The 24,586-nt window shown below is 41.0% G+C and overlaps 1 protein-coding gene across 2 annotated transcripts in view; it reads right to left on the bottom strand.

The window, feature by feature from the left end:
• LOC121862288 (uridine 5'-monophosphate synthase-like) overlaps positions 1 to 18,034 on the bottom strand; it is a 44,551-nt gene extending 26,517 nt beyond the window's left edge. The window contains exons 1-4 of one of the 2 annotated variants that reach the window (XM_042360420.1): positions 17,932 to 18,034; positions 10,931 to 11,041; positions 7,604 to 7,747; positions 4,903 to 5,025 (exon numbers count right to left, since the gene is read on the bottom strand). In XM_042360420.1, the coding sequence (XP_042216354.1) occupies positions 4,903 to 5,025; positions 7,604 to 7,747; positions 10,931 to 11,023 (360 nt within the window). In that variant the 5' untranslated portion in view covers positions 11,024 to 11,041; positions 17,932 to 18,034. Of the gene's footprint in view, positions 1 to 4,902; positions 5,026 to 7,603; positions 7,748 to 10,930; positions 11,042 to 17,608; positions 17,877 to 17,931 lie in introns of those variants that run through there. The other variant, XM_042360419.1, reaches the window with a different exon arrangement.
• Positions 18,035 to 24,586: the final 6,552 nt, after the last annotated feature.

Raw genomic sequence — 24,586 nt, forward strand, 5'->3', positions numbered from 1 at the left:
CATTTAGGGAGGAAGACCAGGTGGGGGAGGCATAGGTGAGCTTGGGAAGTATGAATTTTGTGTAAACACTGAGGAGCTCGGGTGCAGGAACTCCGAGGGACTTGAGTCGGCGGAGGAGGTGGAGACGGAAACTGGAGGATTTGACAACTTCACTGACGTGTGGTTTACAATTTAGTTTGTTGTCTATGGTGACGCCGAGGAGCTTCGTGGAATCTACAACCTGGAGTGTGTTCGGACCTAGAATAATGGAAGGAGGTGGGACAATGTCGGAGGAGAGGTTGATGTGCATAACCATGGTCTTGGTATGGTTGATGGTGACATGGTTGTTGGTGGCCCAGTTTTGGAGACTGTTCAATAAATCCTGAAGGGCGGTATAGTTGGGAGCAGAATTGTTGACGCTGATCCCAATAGTGGAGTCGTCGACATATTTCCAGCGAGCAGGGGTTTCTCTTAGGGCATCATTGATGAGCATAAGGAAGCAGAGTGGTCCCATCTTGGTGCCTTGGGGACCACAGGTGAGTGACTGAAAGGTGGAGACAGCCCCTCGGAAGCGTACAGCTTGGCGTCGGTCACTGAGGAAGTCTGTAAGCCATGGTATAAGACTTCTCCGAAGCCCGAGGTCAATAGCTTTGTTGATGATTATATTGTGGTCGACTAGGTCGAATGCTTTAGTGAAATCAATGAAGGCGACAGCTACAGACGTACTGAGGTGTATGTCATCACTTTGGCTGTACTTACAAGTGTGGGTCAATGCGAACCAGTATGGTGTTCCAAGGGAAGATAGTATGCCTTGTTCTCTGCAGGGTTTGAGACCACATCAATAAATAATGAATGCGTCAAAAGGCTAGTTTCAATCATTCCCTTCGACTTGTCCATCACCAGAACTTCCTTAACCATGGCGTTTACAGTCAAAAAAGTGGGGGTCAATGTGAACCAGTATGGTGTTCCAAGGGACAATAGTACTGTGTAAATTGTTCCAGCACAAAAACTCGGCCAGGATTGGGAGTCGGTGTTTACCACAGAGGGTTGGTCGCAGGCTGATAGATTGAATGTTTGTTTGGGTAAGGCAACGCGAGCAATGTAGTTGAAGCCAGCGACGATAACATCGTTATTGATATTCATTTATATTTTTTTACATTTATATTAGAGTACGTATTTACATATTTTACAGTGGAGTTGATATCAGGGTTGTATTAAGGTGGAACAAAAGGAGAGAAGCTGTCAGTATCATGTCTTATTGACAAATATGATAATTGCAATGGTATTTTCTATCTATCTACATGACACTTTCTGATATAATGGACTTGGTGGTAATATAAAGCAGGTATTACAAAAATATTAATACTTAGACAATAGCTATTTTTTAAGAGATGATTTAAAGGAAGGGAGCGTAGTCTTTGCTCGGAAGGGTGGGGGTAAGTTGTTCCACACCTTCACACCATGATATTTTATGGAGGTCTGGGACTAAGAGGAGCACATGGGGGGTGATCTTAGTTCACGAGCGTAGTCCTGCACTGCCCGCGTGTCGACCGCCATGTTCCGTCTTGCCTGACGAATTAAGTAGCTCACCAGTAAGTTCTCAGTCTTGAGCAGCACCTTATTCTGACAATACTTCACCATTGAAGCACCTGCAGACTTTGTGATGCTCATGTGTTCTTTAATCTTGGCGGCATCCTTCTTGAGCGTCCGGATCGTAGATTCGTTCACGCCATGCTGGCGCGCCAAATCAACTTGTCTCGTTCCTTTCTCTAAATCTTGCACGATCTTGTACTTAACTTCGTAACTTAGGGCACGTCGTATCTTCTTGGGCTTGGGGTGGCTTGGTCCAGGTAAATCAAGATTTTTCTGGGGTGGTGGGGGTCCAGCGGATGCCATTATTGAACAGATTAGTGAGCACAAGAGAGAACAGTATACACGGTGACCGAGACCAATGAGACTGACGCGGCTAGGTCAGTAGCTTCCCTCCCGTGCCAGGCCACATCATATAACATTAGGCCAATCACAGCTAGCGGCGGAGAGAGGTAAGGATGCGTGGCCCAATCACAGTCCGATACGTCATATGACGTCAGCGATAACGCAACAGCGACATACTGCGCATCCATATCCGCGCCGCTTCCTGCGTATAGTCGAGAATGGACGGCGTGAATAAAAAATGGCGCGGTGCGTCTGGACCTCCAGCCACTCTCCGCGTAAATGACCAAATTTACCGTGTAATTAAAGCATTTTCATTCTGGCAAGGCACCGCGTAAACAAAAACCGCGTAAATGCAGACTATACTGTAATGTAGAGGTATCACACAATAATATTTAACTTCTAATTTCAGAAAGGTTCAGATACAAACTCATAGGAAGAAGGTACAAAACACATTATATTAATACAGGCAGCGTGATATGCAGAAGGAAGGTGCGCGGATGTCACGAGGTGGGGAATTTAGGAGTCCACATGAAACTCGAGAACTGCAAAACTTGAGCTGTTTGAAACTTACGAGGCTACTGTACTATATTTCTTTCCAGACCTTAATATGAGATGAAAAACACACACACACATCATTTATACATAATGACATGTTCACAATTATACTCACATCTTTTACACCCACTCACGCGTTGCCTACTCAAGATGTAAATATTGGGAATGTTGAGAACATGGAAAGGTATTTGGCCTTTTAAAAATCATGGGGTGAAAGGACGGTGAACATAAACATTGGCTGCAACTACCCATGGCTGTACTATATATGTATGTAGGCCGCAAGTTAGGAGCTAACAAAACCTTATTTATTAATAGAAATATGTGTATTAAATAGACCCTGCTGCCATATGGCATCACAAAAATTGTGACCAAGTCCCAGGTTGCTGATCTGGCTTTCTGCCTCATTTACACACAATTGCAGGGTCTCAATTGTTTCGCTTTGACAACACAACATATACTCTATACAGTAGAGGTATCATTTCTCACTCTTGATTTGTTATTTTTTCCATTTCTGTTTTTTTGGTTCAATACTTTTTTCCCCTTCAGGCCCAATGTGGGTTGGTGACATGTGCCCAAGTGGCCTAATTCCTGTAATAAAAAAAAAAAAAGTATTCAACAACCACCTGATATGGTGGAGGAAATTGTTTATAAAGGCTAAGTAGTGATGGCAATGCAAAATTTATTTTTTTTCCAATTAATGATTTGATTTTCTAAAATAATGCCAAAAAAGTAAGAAATACTGTATCCTGTATATTAGTTTCTTCATGAAATATGAATTTTGATGGTTGAGAATGAGAAATATGGAAACCTCCCAATAATAGAAAGGGTCTGGTACAGTACTGGAAGGGTTTACTTATACAGTATTTAAATACCTGCTAGGTTTATATTGAAAATATTAATTTATAGAATATATTAACCCTTTTACTGTGCAAACTGGCTGTAATCAAATTTAAAATTATTGTGCTACACCAGGAAAATCGATTGTAGTCCATGGCATAATTTTTTTTTTTTATTCCTTGCTTAAATCGACTATGTTCCAAGAGTTTGAATGCACACCAGCCCTGGGTCGTGCTGCCATCTTTCGATAAAAGGCTCAACCACAACACAAACATGCAGAGTCGCAGACAATGCTTGACCCCCGAGCTCAGCTATTGCCGATCATTCTATGAGATTTTTTATCATCTATCATCCAAATAAATAAGGTAAGTTTTTATTCTATTATATGAGGATAGGCAGTGTAAGTGTGTCAAGTTTGAAAATACATATAAATGATGGAATACTGTTTAACTACCACTGTTTTTGGCTTCCCATTTTCTGTGGTGGTGTGAATGTGGGAGAACATATTTTGTAGTAACGAAGGCATATTTTTACTGACTAATTACCATATTTTTTATTTTTTTTTAATTTACTACTGGTATGTGTTGGTACTGATTGTATCTCCCTTTACAGAACCATGAGTGTAAGATGGAAGATGATTGTTGGGAAGAGTTGTGTCACTTCCTTGCAAAGAAGTTTATAAAATACTTTTTTATGGTTTAAAAAAGTGAATATATGCAAGTTTAATGTTTATTGAAATATTAATGAGTTTAACAGTATAACATTTACTAAAGCTTCTCCTGTAAACATTGTTAGCTATGCCGAGTCTAGCAGAGGCTAGTTTGGCAGCTTGTGGCAACCAATCACAACTTCTCTTGGCAAGGCTGGCCAATAGGAATGGTGTGTGGGTGGAATGGGTGGTGAGGGGACACTACCCAGGCAGCATATATACTGTACACATGTAACACGCCATGTGTTGAGACAAAAAAAGACGGCACTGGAAAATGAAAGATATATCCAAAAAAATACTTGAAAATTTTTTCAATTCCAGACTCCAGAATTTTGTTATTGAGAGATTTTAAAATACCTGTAACCATACCTGTATAATACAGAACCATTCACATTGCCCCATCATAAGTAGGTAGTAGGCAGCTATTAAACAAGGAGGTACTACTGCCTGGGAAGATATTGGAAGCATAATGTGTTGTCTAATGGTAGACCCTGGTGCCATATGGCATCACAAAAATGGTGACCAAGTCACAGGTTGCTGATCTGATTTTCTGCCTCATTTACACACAATTGCAGGGTCTCAATTGTTTCTCTTAATTTGACAACTCAACATACATATAATGTTTCTCACTCTTGATCTTTTTTTTAATTTTTGTATTTCTTTATGGTTCTTTATTATTATTATTATTATTATTATTATTATTATTATTACATTTTCGCCCCCCAGGCCCTGATGTGGGTCAGTGACCTGTGCCCGGGTGGGCTAATCCCCGTAAAAAAAAAAATATATATATTTATATGGTATTGATGTGCTAATCCAAGAGTGCTAAGATAAAACTTTAATCAGTTCTAAGAGCCAAATGAATTCTCATTGGCAGTATGGCTCACCTCAGTCATTGTAACAACAGAAACAACATTGATGCCCATTGCCGAGAGATTTGCTGTAGCACCATGCTGACGGTCCAGGAACACCACGGCATCTTGTACACTCAACTGTAATTCTTGTAGGGTCTGCAAATATTCAACTTACACCATCAAAAATTATTTATACAAGTTCCTTAGCAAAAAATATAAAAAATAAATAAAAAATAAAAAAATAAAAAAGTCTATTAGCATAATCTTAAAAACTTCAAAGCAGATATTACATCAGAATACAGTACTGTACTGTAATTAATCTCCAGTATTGAATTACCTACATTTAGAGAATGACTGGGACACATATGTTAGCATTTAAATCAAGTAACAAAAATACAGTACAGGTACGTATAGTGAAAATACATGCTATCTTACAGAACTATTCTTTGTCAATCTTATTCCATCCACAATTAAATGGCATGAAATAAGCACAGGTGCTCAACCCTGACACCGTCAGACATCATATGATGTTTGAGAGGAAAGCATGTAAAGGGCAGAGGACATCATTTGATGTTTAGGTTATTTGTGCCATTGTTTGGGTGCACTTGTGGCTATGTTGTTGTCTGGTTTCTATGATGACACTGGCGGCGCACTCCAGAGCCGGAAAAAAAGTACTCCCAGTTCAACTTGTGATTTCTCCAAGAAATAATTATTTCTCATATTTATTTACTAAATACAGGTACTGCATGAATTTATAGAAAAAAGTTCCAGCTTTCTAATGGTGCAAAAATACCGGTAATTGAAATACCTGTATCTCTATTATCTTACGTACATTAGTTCCATTTACTAAGTAGCAAAATATCCCCTCCAATAAAGGATCAATGCAGGATCATGGCAATGAGGCAGAGAACAACATTACCACTGGGGCAGGACCCCCCCCCCCCATCATACCACCACCCTCAAAGCCTCATTTGAGCTGTTGATAGGTTACCTTCATGCTAACAGCAAGAACTCACAATATTGATTTACCCTTATCGTTACACATCTAATGCTTGCCACGTTCAAACCTTCATTGAATATGAAAGCCGAGATTTTATATGAATACTTATCATTGTCATGGTTAGGGCGATTATTTGCTAACAAGCTGATTGACAGTCTGATATACTGTGTATGGTAAAAATGGACAGTGGTGGTGGTGCGAAGACATATCATTGCTCTGTGAAGAAGAGAGGAGGGGGGTTCACGGAGTCATGAGGGCTGCCCCCAATAAATAATACTATGTTTTAGAATGATGTAAATATATCCAACTATGGTCACTTCAAAATTATCATTTCACAAATTCGAGCCACCCCTCGATTTACCAAACTATTTCACTTAATCAAGCGTGATATTGTTAAATTCTGCACTAAACGTGCCACATGTCACTTGGCATGTCAAATTTGTTTACATCCACTCAGTCTGTGTCCTGCTTTCACCGAGTGTGTTGTTCATTGCTACCTCTCGATCAACTAACTACACTGGAGCACCTTAGCTTTTGTCTTTATGTTACCGCAAGAAGTAATCAGTAGGATGACACACAAACAAACATTATGTTAGGCTGTAAGTCATGACATGTTTATTGGGCGTGCCTGCCCGTATACAAAGCATACAAAGACGGCCCCACAAATAAAACACAGTTACAATAGGATGGTAGTATTAACATGCCAAAAGTTACAGTAAATGTCCCCCATGGTCCTGCATTGAAGGTGCACCTAATGTTTATCAGAAGACAACTCTTACTGATTAAGTTTGTCATGTCATATCTTACCGATACACAAAAGAGACAATTTTATATCAAAACCCACATCCCATAACCTACTAACTCTAGAATACTTTTGATATGATCAATCCTATGAATGATTGCATCTCGGCCCATGTTAGATTCGACCAAGCACCCATACAGTGACCTATCACTCCCACAGTGACACCACCTGAAGGCATATGACTATCAATAAATAGTTATACTGTACAGTGAAATCTAGAAGTTTTATTTGGTCGTGGCAAAGGTGGGGATTGTTTTCACAGGTGTGCTCAGAGCCACCATGAAATATCAAAACAGGTTCAAGAAGGGTTTCTTATTTAGCATGATATTATGGCAGTAGAGTAACCCTCACAATTTTACCTCTGGGGCAGGGACCCCCTCCCCAACCCCCATCTAATGACATCCAACACCCAAACTTGTCCAGCAATCAGCTCCACCTTTCAAGACTACAACACATTCATTATAAATTTGGCATTGCAACGCTGCCACATTACGTAAACATCACCCCTGGGGGGAAGGAACCTTTCGAGGCAACTATATTTGCTTGGCCTTTCATCCTGAAAACCAAAAACCCTCCAATTCCAAAGATTTTGGTTTTGTGGTTAAGTACCTGTACATCTAGCTACAAAATACAACAAATTATAGCTATCTTTAAGTTAGGTCCAAAGAAAAATTAATCAAAATCCCCATAGTCCTAAGATATAAACAGATAACGAAAGAAAATTAGAGGTGGTGTAGGGGGTGTCATGAAAAGATATAGGATAAATAATGAAGGCAGGAAATTAACAAAAAAAAATAAGAAACCCTGAAGGATAACCTGCTCTTTCAAGTCAAGCATCAGAGAGTGGCACAGTGAAAAGAGTCCAGTCATTAATGGGAATAAAGAAAATTCACTGTAATCCTTGCTTATTTAAACTGTCCCACAGATTGTACCTCAACTGTCTCATACACTGAGCTGCCAGACACAATGACGTCCTCTATCATGAGACACTTTTGGCCTGCTTCAAAGTTTCCTTCCACCATTTTCTTGGTGCCGTATCCTTTTCTTTCTTTACGCCGAATCAGCATAGGAACACCCTGAAGAGGAAAAAGTTAATAAATTGCAATGGCTTTCATATTTGCCAACTTCGTACAAGACAACTTAAAATGGGGGAGAGGATGATTCTAAATTGAATTTATTTTCCTCTTCTCTGAAATCTGAAGATTGATTCCTTTACAGTCAGTCCTCGACTTACGACGGGGTTAGGGACCGACGACCAGGTCATAAGTCGAATTGGTCGTAAGTCGAAAATGCAAAAATAATACTGTACATAGAAAATCTAAAATGGGTGTCTCTCTTTCTTCTCAGTACAACGAAAACTCTCACTTTTACGCTTGCCAGCCATTTTAAAGGGAATTACAAACAAAAATTTTGTCAGTACACAGCGCTATCACTAATGTCGGGACTCGAAAATACGTAATTTGAAAAATATTTTATATGACTGCGGCGGTCGTATGTCCGGGTGGTCGAAAGTCGAGTAGGTCATAAGTCAAGGAGTACCTGTATTATCAATATGTTAACTAAATTAGAATAACCAATAATTTTAATATAAAAAATGCAAAAATATTCAAGAGCACAATTTTCTTGATATTTACTCCACTGGAAATGAATGTAAACATAGAACCAATTACTGTATTGGCGGACTAGCTGTCCAGCTGATGCGCACAACAAAGCGTGTTTCTCGTAAGGCTTTCGTTAATCGAAGTTTTGTTCGTTAACGAAATTGAAAATCCTTATGGGAGCTACTTCATGCCAAATCGACCCCCTCACCTGGGAGACAATTACCCTACACCTTTTCAAGTAACATATGTGAAGGAATAGCATATACAGATTGACAATCCTTTATCCAAAATCCTTGGGGCCAGAGGCATTTCGGTTTTCGGAATTTTTCGGTTTTCAGAATGGTTAGGGTTTTTTTTCCTTTTTTTTTTTAATGTGTATTAGCCCACCTGGGCATAGATCACTGACCCACATTGGGGCTTGGGGGTCGAAAATATAATAAAAATAAAAATAATAATAATAATAATAATAATAATAATTCATAGGTCTAGGTCATGTTTCTCACTTTTGATCTTTTCTTTCATTCTTGTATTTCTTTACTGTATTATTATTTTATTATTACAGTATTATTGTTATTATTATTATTATTAATTTTATTATTGTATTTTACTATTATTATTATTATTGTAATCATTATTATTTTATTTTGGTGTATTATTAAATTTTATTTACTATGAATAATTATTATTATTATAATTATTATTACTATTACATTTTTGCCCCCCAGGCCCCGATGTGGGTCAGTGATCTGTGCCTGGGTGGGCTAATAATCCCTGTATATATATATATATATATATATATATATATATATATATATATATATATATATATATATATATATATATATATATATATATATATATATATATATATACACACACACACACAGTTGGTCCTCATATTACGCGGTTAATGTAACCCGGAGGGTACCGCGGAAAGTGAGAAATGCGTAAAGTGAATAACATAACATATGGGATTAATTGAAATGGAGTCCGGGCCGATCCCCAAACTCCACTTTTTGACGACACACAACTATGTTGTAGTAAAAATATTATCTTAACTTTATGATGGCATGCACACACAATTAATAATTAAGAGAAATATCAATAATATTAGGTTTTTTAACACTTACATTAGTAGAAAAGATGGCTGGGCACACGGGGATGGGCGGTTGGTTCCGAGGCAGAGGGCAGATTATTGGCCCTCACCTGTATCAATTGTATCACTATCCACCACAGAGGCTTGCAGGGCCTCTTTGTCAAACCCCCCAAAGTTCATATAAGTCCATATCCTCACTATAATTATCACTATCACTGACTTGGGCCGGCTGTAGTGGGTGGCAGGTGAAGAACTGGTCATGTTTTGATGACTGGGCGACCTTGTGCGCACCATTTTCGCGCCTCTTACACAACATGGCGGATGGCGGGAGGTTTGGATCCAAAAATGGCGCGGCTTGCCAGCCGCTCTCCGCGTAATGGGGTTCACGACCGCGGAATGTGAAAATGTTAGGTTGGCAAGGCACCGCGTTAACGGTGAAAATGCGGGACCGCGTAATAGAGGACCACTGTGTGTGTATATATATATATATATATATATATATATATATATATATATATATATATATATATATATATATATATATATATATATATATATATATATATATATATATATATATATATATATATATATATATATATATATATATATATATATATATATATATAAAGCAGCCCCACCACAAAACTTTTGGTTTTTAGAGCTTTTCGGTTTTCGGAATTTCGGATAAAGGGTTGTCAACCTGTATTGAAAAAGCTTGTACAGTGGTCCCTCGGTTAACGAGCACAATTCGTTCCAGAAGGTTGCCCGTTAACCGAAAAATTCGTAAACCGAAACCATTGTTTCAATGAGTTTTTGGGTAATTGGTTCCAGCTCACTGAAAATTACATACAAACTAAAAATAAATGCAGTAAAGTACACTTACTTTGAGGTGTGCATGTAGAAGGCTCCTGGTTGATGATGATGATAGCAATTAGAATGGGGGTGGAGGAAGAGGGAGAAGAGAAGGCATTGGGGTGGAAGAGAAGTCACCCCATGCCACCATTTCACCCATAAAATTTTAGTTCACTTGGTGTAATTCAAGATTAATTTCTTTAAATCAACACTGCACTGCGCTATATATTATCAATATGTAAAATATATTTCAAAATGACCAATAATTTGACTGGAAACACATAAAAAAAGCATTTATGTTGAAGAGAGTCTCAAGCAAGATGTTCCTTCCTCTGAACTGGTAAACAAACTGACTCCATGCTTGGTGTGTTGAGTGGCTGTTTGGTGCGCAAAAAACTAGTTTCCTGTACTTCAATTATGTTCAATAATTGTTAAAACGACTAAAAAAATTAATATACAACTTTTAAAATTATTGAATAGTACAACCTTCTTGATATTTACTAAAATGGTAAGGAATTTAAGCCCTAAAACCGATTACTGTATTGGCGGACTAATACTACAGCTGGTGGGCAGCCAAATGCAGGCGAAAACATGTTGGGAAAAATTCGTAAGGAATTCGTTAACCAAAGTGAAGAATCTTATGGAAGGTAATTCGTTAACCAAAATTTCGTTAACCGAGGGATCACTGTATATATGATATTACGTACCTGTTTGGTGGATATGACTGTAGCAATAGGCAAGCCTGTGTATGCAACTCCACACACTAATTTGTATTGATTTCCAGGTCGTTTGGCCCACATCACTTCTGCTACTGTCTCCTGTCAGTACAAAAGAATTTTTAGAGATATACAGTATTATAAAAAATTGGCTGAAAAAAAATTTCAAAGACAACCATTGTGATCAGTTGTCAACCAAAGCTGTAGAACAGATAAGTAAACTAAAGAAATTGACAGAAATAAGTAAAGAATTTGGTCTAAATTTAATAAAAAAATATTCTTCCCTACAAATGACAGACCAGTATCCTACTCAAAGGAAAGCATACAACTATAGAATTGGTATAACACTTGACTTACTTACAGTTGCATCTTAGACAAGGGTGTAAAAGAAATAAATATACAGTACAGTATAGTCTCGATTTACACGGATTTCCTTTATGTGGTTGGTCATTTACACAGCACCTGGCCAGATGCGCCAATTATTAGTTACGAGGTACATTCCATCATTTAAGCGGGAAGAGGCGCAGGCAGGGTGCGCGCTAGGTCGCCCAGTCAACAAAACATTACCGAGTTCGTCACCCGCCACCCACCGCAGCCAGCCCAAGTCAGTGACAGTGAGGATATGGACTTAGAGGGGTTTGACAAGGAGGCCCTGCTAGACTCTGTGGTGGATAGTGATACAGGTGATACAAGTAATACAGGTGAGGGCCAATAATCTGCCCTCTGCCTCGGAACCAACCCCCCAACCCCGTGCCCAGCCATCTCTTCTACTAACGTAAGTGTTAAAAAACCTAATATTATTGATATTTCTCTTAATTATTGTGTGTGCATACCATCATAAAATTAAGATGTCATTTTTACTACAACGTACGTATTGTGTCGGAAAAAGGGTAGTCTGGCGGTCGGCCCAGTCTCTATTTCAATTCATCCCATATGTTCTGTTATTTCGTTTACGCGTTTCTCGTTTTACGCGGACCTCCATGGGTTTAATTGACCGCGTAAACCGAGACTATACTGTATACTGTACTATACCGTATGTAAATGATAATGTCTTTATTCTCAAGACATGACAAACAAATGATCCTGCCTGAACCCAAAGGCTGGTTTTACCTGCACTACTCTAAAAGCAGTTCAGGAAATTATTTATGATCAATAAATATCACAGAGACAAATAACATGCACCTGAATTCTCTTCACAATACTATACATATAGCAGCCCTCTTATTTCATGACTTTTTAATTTAATACCATAGCACGGTCAGTGTTGTACGAGTCAACAACAAAAAAAGTGGCACCGACAGAGTTAGCGTAAACGGCCGAGAAATTTGATGCCGTCAGCAATTTCATAATTGACGCCGTTAGCATCAGCGTCAACGAATTTTCAGTGACGTACAAAAGCAGCCCCGAAACACGTATTCTCCTGTGTATGGAAGTAACATATGCAAAATCAAAAAATATTAATTCATTTTTAATCTTTCATTATGATTTATATTACATCATTTTAATTATTCATTTGTTCCCCCGCAAGAATACTAGCATCTCAAAATGCTTGTCGCTCATTCTGCTGTGCTTGGGCCTCAAGACGTCCTTGCCCACAGAGAACATGCGCTCCACTGCACCACTAGAGGGGATGGGGGTGTTGTATTTGATGAACAACTCCCTCATGGCCTTGTCGGTCGTCTTTATAACAAGATAATTGAAAATCGAACTTGGAAAATTCGAAAATTTTAGAAGTTGACGAACAAAGTGATGCTCCACTTGGGTGAAAAGTTGACTGCGTCACCTGTAGCCACTAGCGCACCAAAGGGGTGGGCCCATGGGGCCCGTCCCCCCCCTTAAGCCCAGGGTTCCTTAACCGTCCGTGGTCAAATGCTGGAATCCTACATGTCACCCCTTTACTTTTACACAGTGGTCCCTCGGTTAACGAACACTATTCGTTCCAGAAGGTCGTTCGTTAACCAAAAATTTCATTAACCAAAACCATTGTTTCAAAGGGATTTTGGGTAATTGGTTCCAACTCACCAAAAATTACAAAGTAAAAAAAAAAAATGCAGTAAAATACACTTACCGGAACTTTGAGGTATGTATGTAGAAGGCTCCTGGATGATGATGATGATGGGAATTAGAATGGGGGTGGAGGAGAAGGGAGAAGAGAAGGAATTGGGGTGGAAGAGAAGTCACCCCATGCCGCCATTTCACCCATAAAATTTTAGTTCTCTTGGTGTAATTCAAGATTATTTTATTTAAATCAACACTGCGCTGCATTATATATTGTCAATATGTAAAATAAATTTCAAAATGACCAATAATTTGCTAGCAAACACAGAAAAAAGCGTTTATGTTATAGAGAGTCTCAAGCAAGATGTTACCTCCACTGAAAAGACAGAGAGACTGGCGCCTGTTTGGTGTGTTGACAGGCTCGATGGCGCGCATAAAACTAGTTTCCTTACCTTCAATTATGTTCAATAATTGTTAAAATGACTAAAAAATTTAATATTAAACTTTTAAACTTATTGAATAGTATAAACTTCTTGATATTTACTAAAATGGTAAGGAATTTAAGCCCTAGAACCGATTACTGTATTGGCGGACTAATACTACAGCTGGTGGACCGCCAAATGCAAACGAAAACATGTCGAGGTCGGCTCGTAAGAAACTCGTTAATCGAGGGATTGCTCGTTAACCGAAGTTGAGAATCTTATGGAAGGTAACTCGTCAACCAAAATTTCGTTAACCGAGGGACCTTTGTGTGTGTGTGTGTGTGTGTGTGTGTGTATATATATACATATATATATATATATATATATATATATATATATATATATATATATATATATATATATATATATATATATATATATAATGTATATATATATAATATATATATTATTATATATATATATATATATATATATATATATATATATATATATATATATATATATATATATATATATATATATATATATATATATATATATATATATATATATATATATATATATATATATATATATATATATATATATATATATATATATATATATATATTACAGTGATCCCTCGGTTAACGAATTACCATCCATAAGAATCTTCAGTTCGGTTAACGAATTCTTTACGAATTCCTCTCAACATGTTTTCGCTTGCTCACCAGCTGGAATATTAGTCCGCCAATACAGTAATCGGTTCTAGGGCTCAAATTCGTTCCCATTTGAGTAAATATCAAGAAGGTTGTACTATTCAATAATTTTCCAAGTTTTATATTAAATTTTTTAGTAATTTTAACAATTATTTAACATAATTGAAGTACAGGAAACTAGTTTTTAGGGCGCCAAACGGCCACTTGACTCACCTAGCATGGCGTCAGTTTGTGTCTCTGCTCAGTGGAGGTAACATCTTGCTTGAGACTCTCTTGAACATTGTAAAGGCCTGGGACTTAGGGATAGAAATCCCTTACTAGACTAATCAGGATCTTAATAAAGGAAAGTCAAGGACCATGGTTTTCCGAGGAATAACAAACAACCGTTTGAGATTGACATCTCTTTACTATAAAAAATATAACACAAAACTCTGACACCACTCAACAAGCATCAAGTAACAATTACGGGAGTCAAACAATTAATGCAGTAAACAGTTAATGGAGTCAAATAATTAAAAGAAGCAAACAATTAAGGGAAGCAAACAATTAAAGGGAAGCGAACAATTAATGGGAGTCAGCAATTAAAGTAATCAAACAATAGAATCAAACAATGAACAGATATTTCCTACGGCAGTGGCCCTGGGGAAGGTTACAGAACACAGTGATCCACTCTCAGGGGGAAGCGTCCATTCAACTCCTCACTCGAGCGACAGCGGCCGATGTCTTGATACAGCAGACGAAACACAGGGGCACAGACGGTGGAGAGGAGCTGGCGGTCGTGGCGGCTTCGGTAGTGGTTTGGGGTAGGTGTCCAGAGATTAACAGACGAATTGTGAAGGTCTGGGAAAACAGCCCACGAGTCCAGGAGTCCTATGATAAGATCACAGCCAGAATTTGACGAACAGCGGGGGAAGATAGTGACTGCACTCATGGCTGAGCAGGATCTGCCTGTGACACAGGTAGCCGCTGCCGTTCTCACCTCTATCCAACCCCCCCAAGTGTTGGTCGCACCAGCAAACGAGAGAGTTAGCAGAGGTAACGAGCAGGAAGATCGTTTCCGTCCATACATACAAACTACTTTTACGTTTTTACAGTACAATTATTGGTCATTCTGAAATTTATTTTACACACTGAAAATATATAGCGTAGTGCAGTGGTGATTTAAAGAAAATAATCTTGAATTACACCTAGTGAACTTAAAATTTTATGGGTGAAATGACGGAATGAAGCATGGGGTGATTTCTCTTCCACCCTCACTTCCTGCTCTTCTCCCTTCTCCTCCACCCCCACTTCTAATTCCCATCATCATCATCATCAACCAGGAGCCTTCTACATGCACACTTTTACACCTCAAAGTAAGTGTACTTAAATGCATTTATTTTTACTTTGTTTGCAATTTTCGGTGAGCTGGAACCAATTACCCAAAATCCCATTGAAACAATGGTTTCGGTTAACGAACTACCTTCTGGAACGAATTGTGTTCGTTAACCGAGGGACCACTGTATACAGCTCCTCCATGACTTACGACCTACTCGACTTACGACCACTCACACTTACGACCTGGCTCAGTCGTACCAAAATTTTGTCAAATTACATATTTTTGAGTCCCAACGTCAGTACTCAGACAAAATTTTCGTTTGTAATTCACTTTAAAATGGCTGGCAAGCATAAAAGTGAGAGTTTTGTGGTGCTGAGAAGAAAAAGAGACACCCATTTTAGATTTTCTATGTATTATTTAAGCATTTTCGACTTACGACCTGGATTTGGGTACCTAACCCTGTCATAAGTCGGGGAGGAGCTATATATATATATATATATTTTTTTTTATAGTTAGGTTAGGTTGGTTGTTGGTTCCTTTGGTATGAGAATAGGTTAGGTTAGGTTGGTTGGTTCCTGTTATGAGAATAGGTTAGGTTAGGTTGGTTCCTTTGGTATGAGAATAGGTTATTTTTGGTGTCTTGCTCAATTCTAACCTTCAATTTTTGCACAAATTAATTTTTATTTATTTTTTTGCAAAATATGAACATTTTTGTTTTAACAGAAACTGCAAATTTGCAAAAAAATGGAGGTCAGATTTGAGCACGACACCAAAAATAACCTATTCTCATACCAAAGGAACTAACCAACCTAACCTAACCTATTCTCATACCAACCAACCAACCAACCAACCAACCTAACCTAACTATATATAAAAAAAAAAAAAAAATATAAGTGATTTGCCTAAAACAGCAAGAAAACTAGTGTGAAATTTATAGTCTTACACCGGTCTTTCTCTCGCTGTTATTAATATGTTTTTCGTAATGTTTTGACAATTCTAAGACATTTTTCTTCTAGGATATTTCTGCCGGTAAATTATGGTTAACCGAGATATTAATTTTTCAATATTATTAGATTTGGTCAGTCACAAGTGTCGCCATTTGTTGTTTACGTCTCACAGAGAAGGTCTGACCACCCATCACGCAGTGCTTCTTACCTCCGTATTGGCTTCTTAAAGAGTCTACAGCGCATGTACGGGGCATGTTGTGGGAGTTTCTTATTGGCTATGGTAATACGACTTATAATTGGGCGAGTTTTTTGTATTAGCCAATGAACAATGCATGGGTGCGCGCAGCCCCCAGGGGCCATCCCAGAGACCTCGAGGGGCAGTGGCGCACCGGAAACCCTCCCAGGGTCGGTGGCGCCCCCAGAGGTCCCTCCCAGGGGCGGTTGGGCACCTGGGGTCCCTCTCGTGGGAAAAGGAGTGCCCAGGGACCATTCCAGGGGCAGCGGAGCCTCCAGGGACCATCCCAGACCCTCCCAGGGACGGAGGCACCTCAAAGGACACTCCCAGGGGCATCTGCAAAGTACCAGAATAACCAGATATGGCTGAACAGGTGGAAAGAGCTGTGCCGACAATGTGAGAGATTATTTTATGTCAATTGCAGAGTTTTGTCAGAAAAATAGTGTTAGGTTAGGTTAGGTCAGGTTAGGTTTGGTTTTGTTGGTTTTTTATTTGTGATTTACTCGAAAAAAATACATTTTCGTTAAGATTAAAGGGTAGGATGGGGGGGAGGGAAGTTCTCAAATACTATTGATTTCCGGCTGAAATAAATATTAAATTCGTTCGAAACTCATCAAATAACATCGGAAAAACATATTTTTAATATCCAAACAAAGACCGGTACATTAGTGAAAATTTACCAAAACTAACGAAAAGAATTATTAGGTGATGGGTGGATAAAGAAAAATAACCCGTCTTTTCAAATAACCAATGACTCAATACTGTATATGGTTTGCCGGATAAAAATTCGGGAGAACCACCACACTATCATCATGGGCCGTCATGCCTGTAGGATATCCACTTTCAATTTTGTAATTAAATTCAAAATAAATTTTGCTTTGCTTGCTGCCGATTTATTTTCTAAGTCAAAAACTTTGAAGCCAACAAAACATAAATAAAGGTGAGGGTTAAACTTCAACATTAGTCTAACGGTAGCAACTCGTGGTTATCCTCCCCCCAGAAATGTTGTACTCTACAATATCTTAATTACCATAAGTTTGGGAAAGGAGATTATAATCCGTAGGTCAAAGTAGACAGGAGACAGCATGCCACTCTTCAGGGTAAAGCTCCCAAACTTGACCACCCCAACGTTGTACAGGTCAATTACACATTGTTCAACGACATTAAGTTCGTCTTGACGTACTGTCGCCATCGTATTTTTTGCCTGCTGCCACCTGCACGGTCCCTCCACTACTGAATACCCAACCCAAGTACCAACCCCACTCACAGGTACCTGAGACCCGCAGCGGCGCAGTTCCTAGACTACTGGCTCAGATGATCATCTTTTGTAACGCCCTTGCTTTATCTACTTACTCATCTCAAGTTAATCATATTCTTATGGCATTGTAATAAGTACTGTATATAATGTACAGTCCAATGGTACAGATGGGGTCAAAAGTCCTGTCAACATTCCAGCTGCTCCACCAACCCCAAGGTTCAGACTCGTGAACCCGAAGCCTCCGTGGACAGAATAATGCATCAGCGTCTCCCACTTTGGTTAAAGAAGCTAGTTTGTTGGATCAAATAGTTCATTTTGGCATGAACATTGTACTACATTAAAGAACAGATAATGTAATCCAACACAATATTAAATGCCATACCCTTGGAGCAAAATTTTTATACATTGCAAGAATTAAAATAATTATTGTATTAACATTTATAACTTTTTGTAAACCCCAGAAGGGGGTGGCAAAGGTGAGGGTGGGAGTAGTATACTACCCTGTCCTTTTGATGTAATATTTTTATGGTCAATAAAGTATTTAAATTTAAATTTCCCGCTTTGGGGTCACAGTCTGAGTCTTGTTCGTGGAGCAGCAGAAGAGGCGTTGTTGTTCGTGGAGCAGCAGGAGAGGCGACAGGACTTTTGACCCCGACTGTAGGCCTACAATTTAAGAGATTAATTCAACTCCATAATCATCTTGTAAATTAAAATGCCAAGTTAAACGGGTTCACCTCGAGGACAAAAATTAGCTACGACAAGAATTAATGAAACAATTGGTTTCTAATGTTCTAGGACTTTTCTGAAAAAAACATAAATATCTATAATCAATTAGAATAGAGACTGCTTGAAACAACTTACCGGCTTTCAGTTTTGAAGAGGGCACGCTAGGGACTGTCAGTTGGTTGAAAATGTTCAAAGGAGGCCACCAGACTGGTGCCTGCACTTCGGCACCTCAACTACCCTGATCAACCTTCTGTTGGCCTAAGTACGTTGTAGTGGATTTCTCCCCTACAAACGCTGTTTGTCGCTGAGTAGCCGAACCCCACGAATTCCAGTGTATGCCTCGTGGTCTAGGTCAACCAGCGCCGCCCACGGAGCGGGGATCAACTGACCTCGTGGTGACCACTCTCTTTCTACCTACACCAACCAGCCAGCAACACCTCCACCTCCTGCCTGGCGGTCCTCGCTCCCGCCGGCGAGCATGGCGACCCACAAGCTGGTCCTCCTCTGAGCATCCTCACTAACCAGCTCTCTCTACTCAACGCTTGTAACCATGCTGCCTTCCCAGCACCAAGCTACATTGTACATCCAATACAATATGTATACAGAGAGCACATTGTGAGTTTCCTTTCTCCATCCCATCCTGAGTGTGCATCCAAACAACTCGTACCCCCACAACGTCATCAGGGGAAAATTGCTCTTGCTGTGGCATCCTCAGGCACTGCTGCAACACTACTAGAAAGAGGACGTACTGCACACTCAACTTTTAAACTGCCTCTCAACCTCGCTCACAATGAGAATTCAGTGTACAACATCAAAAAAGGTTCGGCAAAGGCAAAACTCTTAGAAAAATGTAGCCTCATAGTCTGGGATGAATGCACAATGTCTCACAAGTTAGCGTTTGAAGCATTGGACAGGACCTTGCAAGACATATGAGAAAATGACCATCTCATGGGTGGCATTACAATGGTCATTGCTGGAGATTTTCGCCAGACCCTACCTGTCATTCCTCGAAGCACTCCAGCTGATGAACTGAATGCGTGCCTCAAGGCATCATACCTTTAGAGAAGTGTTCAGACACTCACCCTATCCACAAACATGAGAGTATATCTACAAGGAGATCAGGATGCTGGACGGTTTGCAAACCTTCTACTGCAGATTGGGAATGGAACTTTCCCTGTTGATTCAGAAGGACAAATAATCATTCCTCAAGGATGTGGAAATGTTGTAAAGTCCTCAACCGAGCTTACTAACATGGTCTACCCAAACATTATCCACCACTACAAGGATCACAAGTGGCTGCGTGAACGTGCAATTCTGGCAGTGAGACCTCATTCAAATCTGTTGATACAGTAATCGACCAGGACCAAGCAGTCCAGTACCCGGCAGAATTCCTTAATTCTTTGGAGCCCGCTGGAATGCCTCTTCACCACCTCACTCTCAAGATTGGAGCTCCTATAATGCTCTTAAGAAATCTTGAACCACCAATCCTCTGCAATGGCACAAGACTGGTGATGAAGAACATGATGCCACAATGTGCTCTCTGTATACATGTTGTATTGGATGTACAATGCAGCTTGTTGCTGGGAAGTGGCAGCGTGGTTACAAGTGTGATGTAGAGAGAGCTGGTTGGTGAGGGTGCTCAGAGGGGGACCAGCTTGTGGGTCGCCATGCTCGCCGGCGGGAGCGAGGGCCGCCAGGCAGGAGTGGAGGATGAGGTGTAGCTTGTTGGTTGGTGTAGGTCGAAAGAGGTAGGTCACCACGAGGTCAGGTCTTATATAGCGGAGGTAGGCGTGGCTTAATAGTTGACCTCCGTCCTGTAAGGCGGCGCTGGTTGACCTAGACCACAAGGCATACACTGGGGAATTCGTGGGGTCGGCTGCTCAGCGACAAACAGCGTTTGTAGGGAAGGTATCCACTACAGGCGTATCACATCTTTTACCCTCTTCACCACTGATCGGCTGCGTTAGCCGCTTGGGCGATCGGTCACGCCTCTGATTACTTTTCCTTTTCTTTTATCCTCTTCACAAAAAGATCGGCTCGTTAGCCGCTTGGTTGATCAGTCAAGTCTCTGTTATGCACTGTTGGCAAGTACCGGGCATGCACCGGCTCCTGAATGTACCTGAACTCACGTCTTGAATTTCTGGGTTTTCTTCTTAACTTTGTCGACCGCTGCATGGTTCATGTGTAGGAATCCCCTCGTATTCCTAGAGGCACTGGGTTTGGTCTTGGGCATATATTTATCGACCAAATGGGTCACTTTACTTCAGTATTTATGATATTCAGCGGCCCGTGTAAAGTGAACAACATAACATATGGGATTAATTGAAATAGAGACCGGGCCGACCCCCAAACTCCACTTTTTCAGACACAATACCTACGTTGTAGTAAAAATAACTTCTTAATTTTATGATGGTATGCACACACAATTAATAATTAAGAGAAATATCAATAATATTAGGTTTTTTAACACTTAAATTAGTAGAAAAGATGGCTGGGCACACGGGGGTGGGGGGTTGGTTCCGAGGCAGAGGGCAGATTATTGGCCCTCACCTGTATCACTTGTATCACTATCCACCACAAAGGCTTGCAGGGCCTCTTTGTCAAACCTCTCAAAGTCCATATAAGTCCATATCCTCACTATCATTACTACTATCACTGACTTGGGCCGGCTGTGGTGGGTGGCGGGTGAAGAACTCGGTAATGTTTTGATGACTGGGCGACCTTGTGCGCACCCTGCTCGTGCCGCTCTCAGCGTAAAAAGGTACACACACCGCGGAAAGTGAGGATTCTGGTTTCGGCAGTGTACCGCGTAAAGTGGGACCGCGTAAAGCGAGGGTTGACTGTGTGTATATATATATATATATATATATATATATATATATATATATATATATATATATATATATATATATATATATATATATATATATATATATATATATATATATATATATATATACATATATATATCCACAATGAAAACATGGATAAGATAAATCTTGATAAAATCACAAGGGAAAAAAGAAGCAACGGAGTACCTTAGCTTTCGTCTTTATTCAAGACATCTTCAGAGGCAACTAGATTACATGGACAGAGAGAGGCTTAAATATACAGGTTGACCTTATTAAACATGAGGTCAGGTCATAATGATGTCATCCACTAATCCCCACACCAACACACATGTAGAGAAGCTTAAGAGAAGGGGGCGACGTGACTAGTTAGGTCAGGTCGAAAATAAGGGACCCACTAAATAACTATGCTACACCTCGATCCAAGGTTTTCAAAGCATTTTTAACCTTGGGCCACTGACAAATAAATTTATGTTACATATTATCAGTTTTGAACTGCGTCGCAGAGTGGTTCGTGTGATTCTCTCCTGGAAGCCCCATCAGGGAAGCCTACTTCTCTAGTGTTAATGAATACTCAATTATAGACATGAGCTAGTGTACCTATTCAGTGGGGTGGGGGGGGGGAGGATTCAGGAATGCGACCCCATTTCTAGGTGGACCCGCACGATCACAGCTACCCAGGAAGGCTTGGCGGAGGGATGGGTTCTGCTCCTGCCTCCTTTCGTGTTCACAAACTCCTGGGAGGGAGGTGAACAGTTACAGGGGAGACCCAAGGACGAATACACATCTGGGGTGCAAGTCCCTAGGCCAGAGCGAAAGAGAAGGAAGAACAAAGGAAGAATAGCCATTGGTGCAAGTAAGACCAGTGGGATCACGGCCCAAGTCCGTTGCAGGAAGCCGTTACAGAGCACCCAATCTGGGCTGCCTCTGATCAGGAGACACAGAAAGGGCATTGTCTGGAGCAAGCTTCCCGAATATTTAAGTGGTGGTGAGTGGTGTCAAGTGATGGTTAGTGAGGTAGTCGTTTACGTTCCAATCATCAACAGTTTGAGACAAAGGCTGCCTTTGGCGGTGAAGGGTCTGGAGAGAGGTTCTATCACGGCGAAGGCTGGCTGGCGATGATACTTTTGGCCTTCACGGAGAGGCGGGGGGCATTTATATAATCCTGCCTACTCAAGGACGCAGGCAGCAGCGGATTGGCTGATGGGGAGGACGGCAGCTGGCCAATCAGCGAGCGAGGGTGGCGCGAGTAGGCATAGCATTTGTAGGGAGAGTTAGCCACTACAATACTCCCTCTCCCCTCCGGGCGCTGGCAGGATGCTTGTTGTAGGCAGAATTGTATCCCACGTGGGAGGCAGTGGGCAAGGGTGTGAATCACTCGGCCGCTACGAGTGACGACTCTATCAAATGGCACATAATCTGTGGCAGAAGTAGGAGGAAAAGCATCAGGAGAAGGAGGGTTGTAGATATGAGAAGGGTAAGCGGTGGGAGGACCAGGTGAGTAATGTGGTGCTTCTCTCGCGGCAGGTGCGAAGTCATCGGGGGCGCTGGGTGGGATGTCTGGGTCCACAGGGCCAGGTGCAGGATCCTCATCAGGAGCAGTAGGTACCTGAGGATGAAAAGAAAGCACCCAGAAATGTTGTGAACGAGGTGGTACTGCAAGTGGCATCTGTGGGCAGACAGGTGAAGAAGGTGCAGACGTAATTTGCTGGGGGTAATGCTGGGCTGGGGCATCATCGGGTAAGGTGGCCGGCTTCACTCGATCGATGCTGACTGTATGTATATTATGTATGCTGTATTATATATTATGTATGTATATTATGTATGTGCTCCATTTATATACATTATTTATTCAGCCTAGCTAGCAGCGTGTGGCAATGTAATTACCATGTCCCACATGCTTAATTAATGTGCCTGGCGACATATGGAAGCTGTTTATGTATCACTTACCATACGTCACCTAGAGAGCAGTTGACCAGCAGACAGGTTGAGGAGCGCTCCTCCCCTTGTGTACATATCTCTTATCCAGTAAATAGAACCTACAAAAAACTATACAGGTGTTTGTGTTCGCTCCTGTATATAGAACTTAAAACCCAGAACACGAGCACTGACAGTGTCATGTCTGCCGTTGAAGTTGATCATCAAATACTTCGCTGATCGTTCAAGTACCAAGAAGGGTCCATCTTAGAAGCGTTAAAGTGGGTTGCGGTGAGCATCACGCTTGACGAAGACACACTCAGTGTTGAATAGTGCAGGAGAGATGTGTTCAGGGAGATGGGAAGGCTGGCATGGGGCAGTAGCCTTGAAAGCAGAAACTGCCTGCCGTAGTGTTTGCAGTAGGTCGTGATGGACAGCAGGAATAAAGTGGTCAAGGTCAGGAGTAGGTGAGAAGTTCTCGGGTAGGCGAAGGGGTTCGCCTCGGGTGAGATCCGCTAGGCTGCAGTCCATGTCTTCTTTGTGTGATGAGCGAATGCCAAGGAGCACTAAGGGTAGAGCATCCGTCCAGCCGTAGGGGTCGTGCTGTTCCTTGATGGCATCCTTCAGCTGATGATGAAACCGCTCTACCATGCCGTTGGACTGAGGGTGGTAAGAAGTAGTGCAGTGCCTGGTAGTGCCGAGGAACTGCAGGAGATTAGGTCAGAGTTGTTACTCGAACTGGACTCCTCCCCTGTCAGTGATGACAGTCGTGGGAGGACCGAAACGGGAGACCCAACCAGACAGGAAAGGGCGGGCGGCTGACTCTGCTGTAGCATCAGGCATGGGAATGGCTTCCATCCACCTGGTCAATGTAGGTGTTCCCGCAAGATGCTGGAAGAGGTCCCACGATGTCGAGGTACACTACCTGGAAGCGTCCTTTGGGCACAGGAAAGGTTTCTAAGGGAGCCCATGTGTGTCGATGTATCTTAGAGGACTGCTAGGCCAAGCACTGGACAGCCCATTTCCGAGTATCAGCCTTGATGCCAGACCAGACGACTTGTTGCGTGAGAAGGTGCTGGGAGGCCTGTACACCTGGGTGGCTGAGACTAAGGATGCGGTTGAAGATGGCACGAATGGTCTAGGCTGCCCACAGGACATGTCACACCACAACTTGATGTTCGTGCTGGGAACGGAGAGTTCCTGGAGGGCGAGACTTGAGGGAGATGTCTTGTATACTGCAAGGTCTTCGTCATTTTCT

Source organism: Homarus americanus, unplaced genomic scaffold (assembly GCF_018991925.1).
Source record: "Homarus americanus isolate GMGI-L3 unplaced genomic scaffold, GMGI_Hamer_2.0 scaffold31037, whole genome shotgun sequence".
In the NCBI taxonomy this organism is placed as follows: Eukaryota; Metazoa; Arthropoda; class Malacostraca; order Decapoda; family Nephropidae; genus Homarus; species Homarus americanus.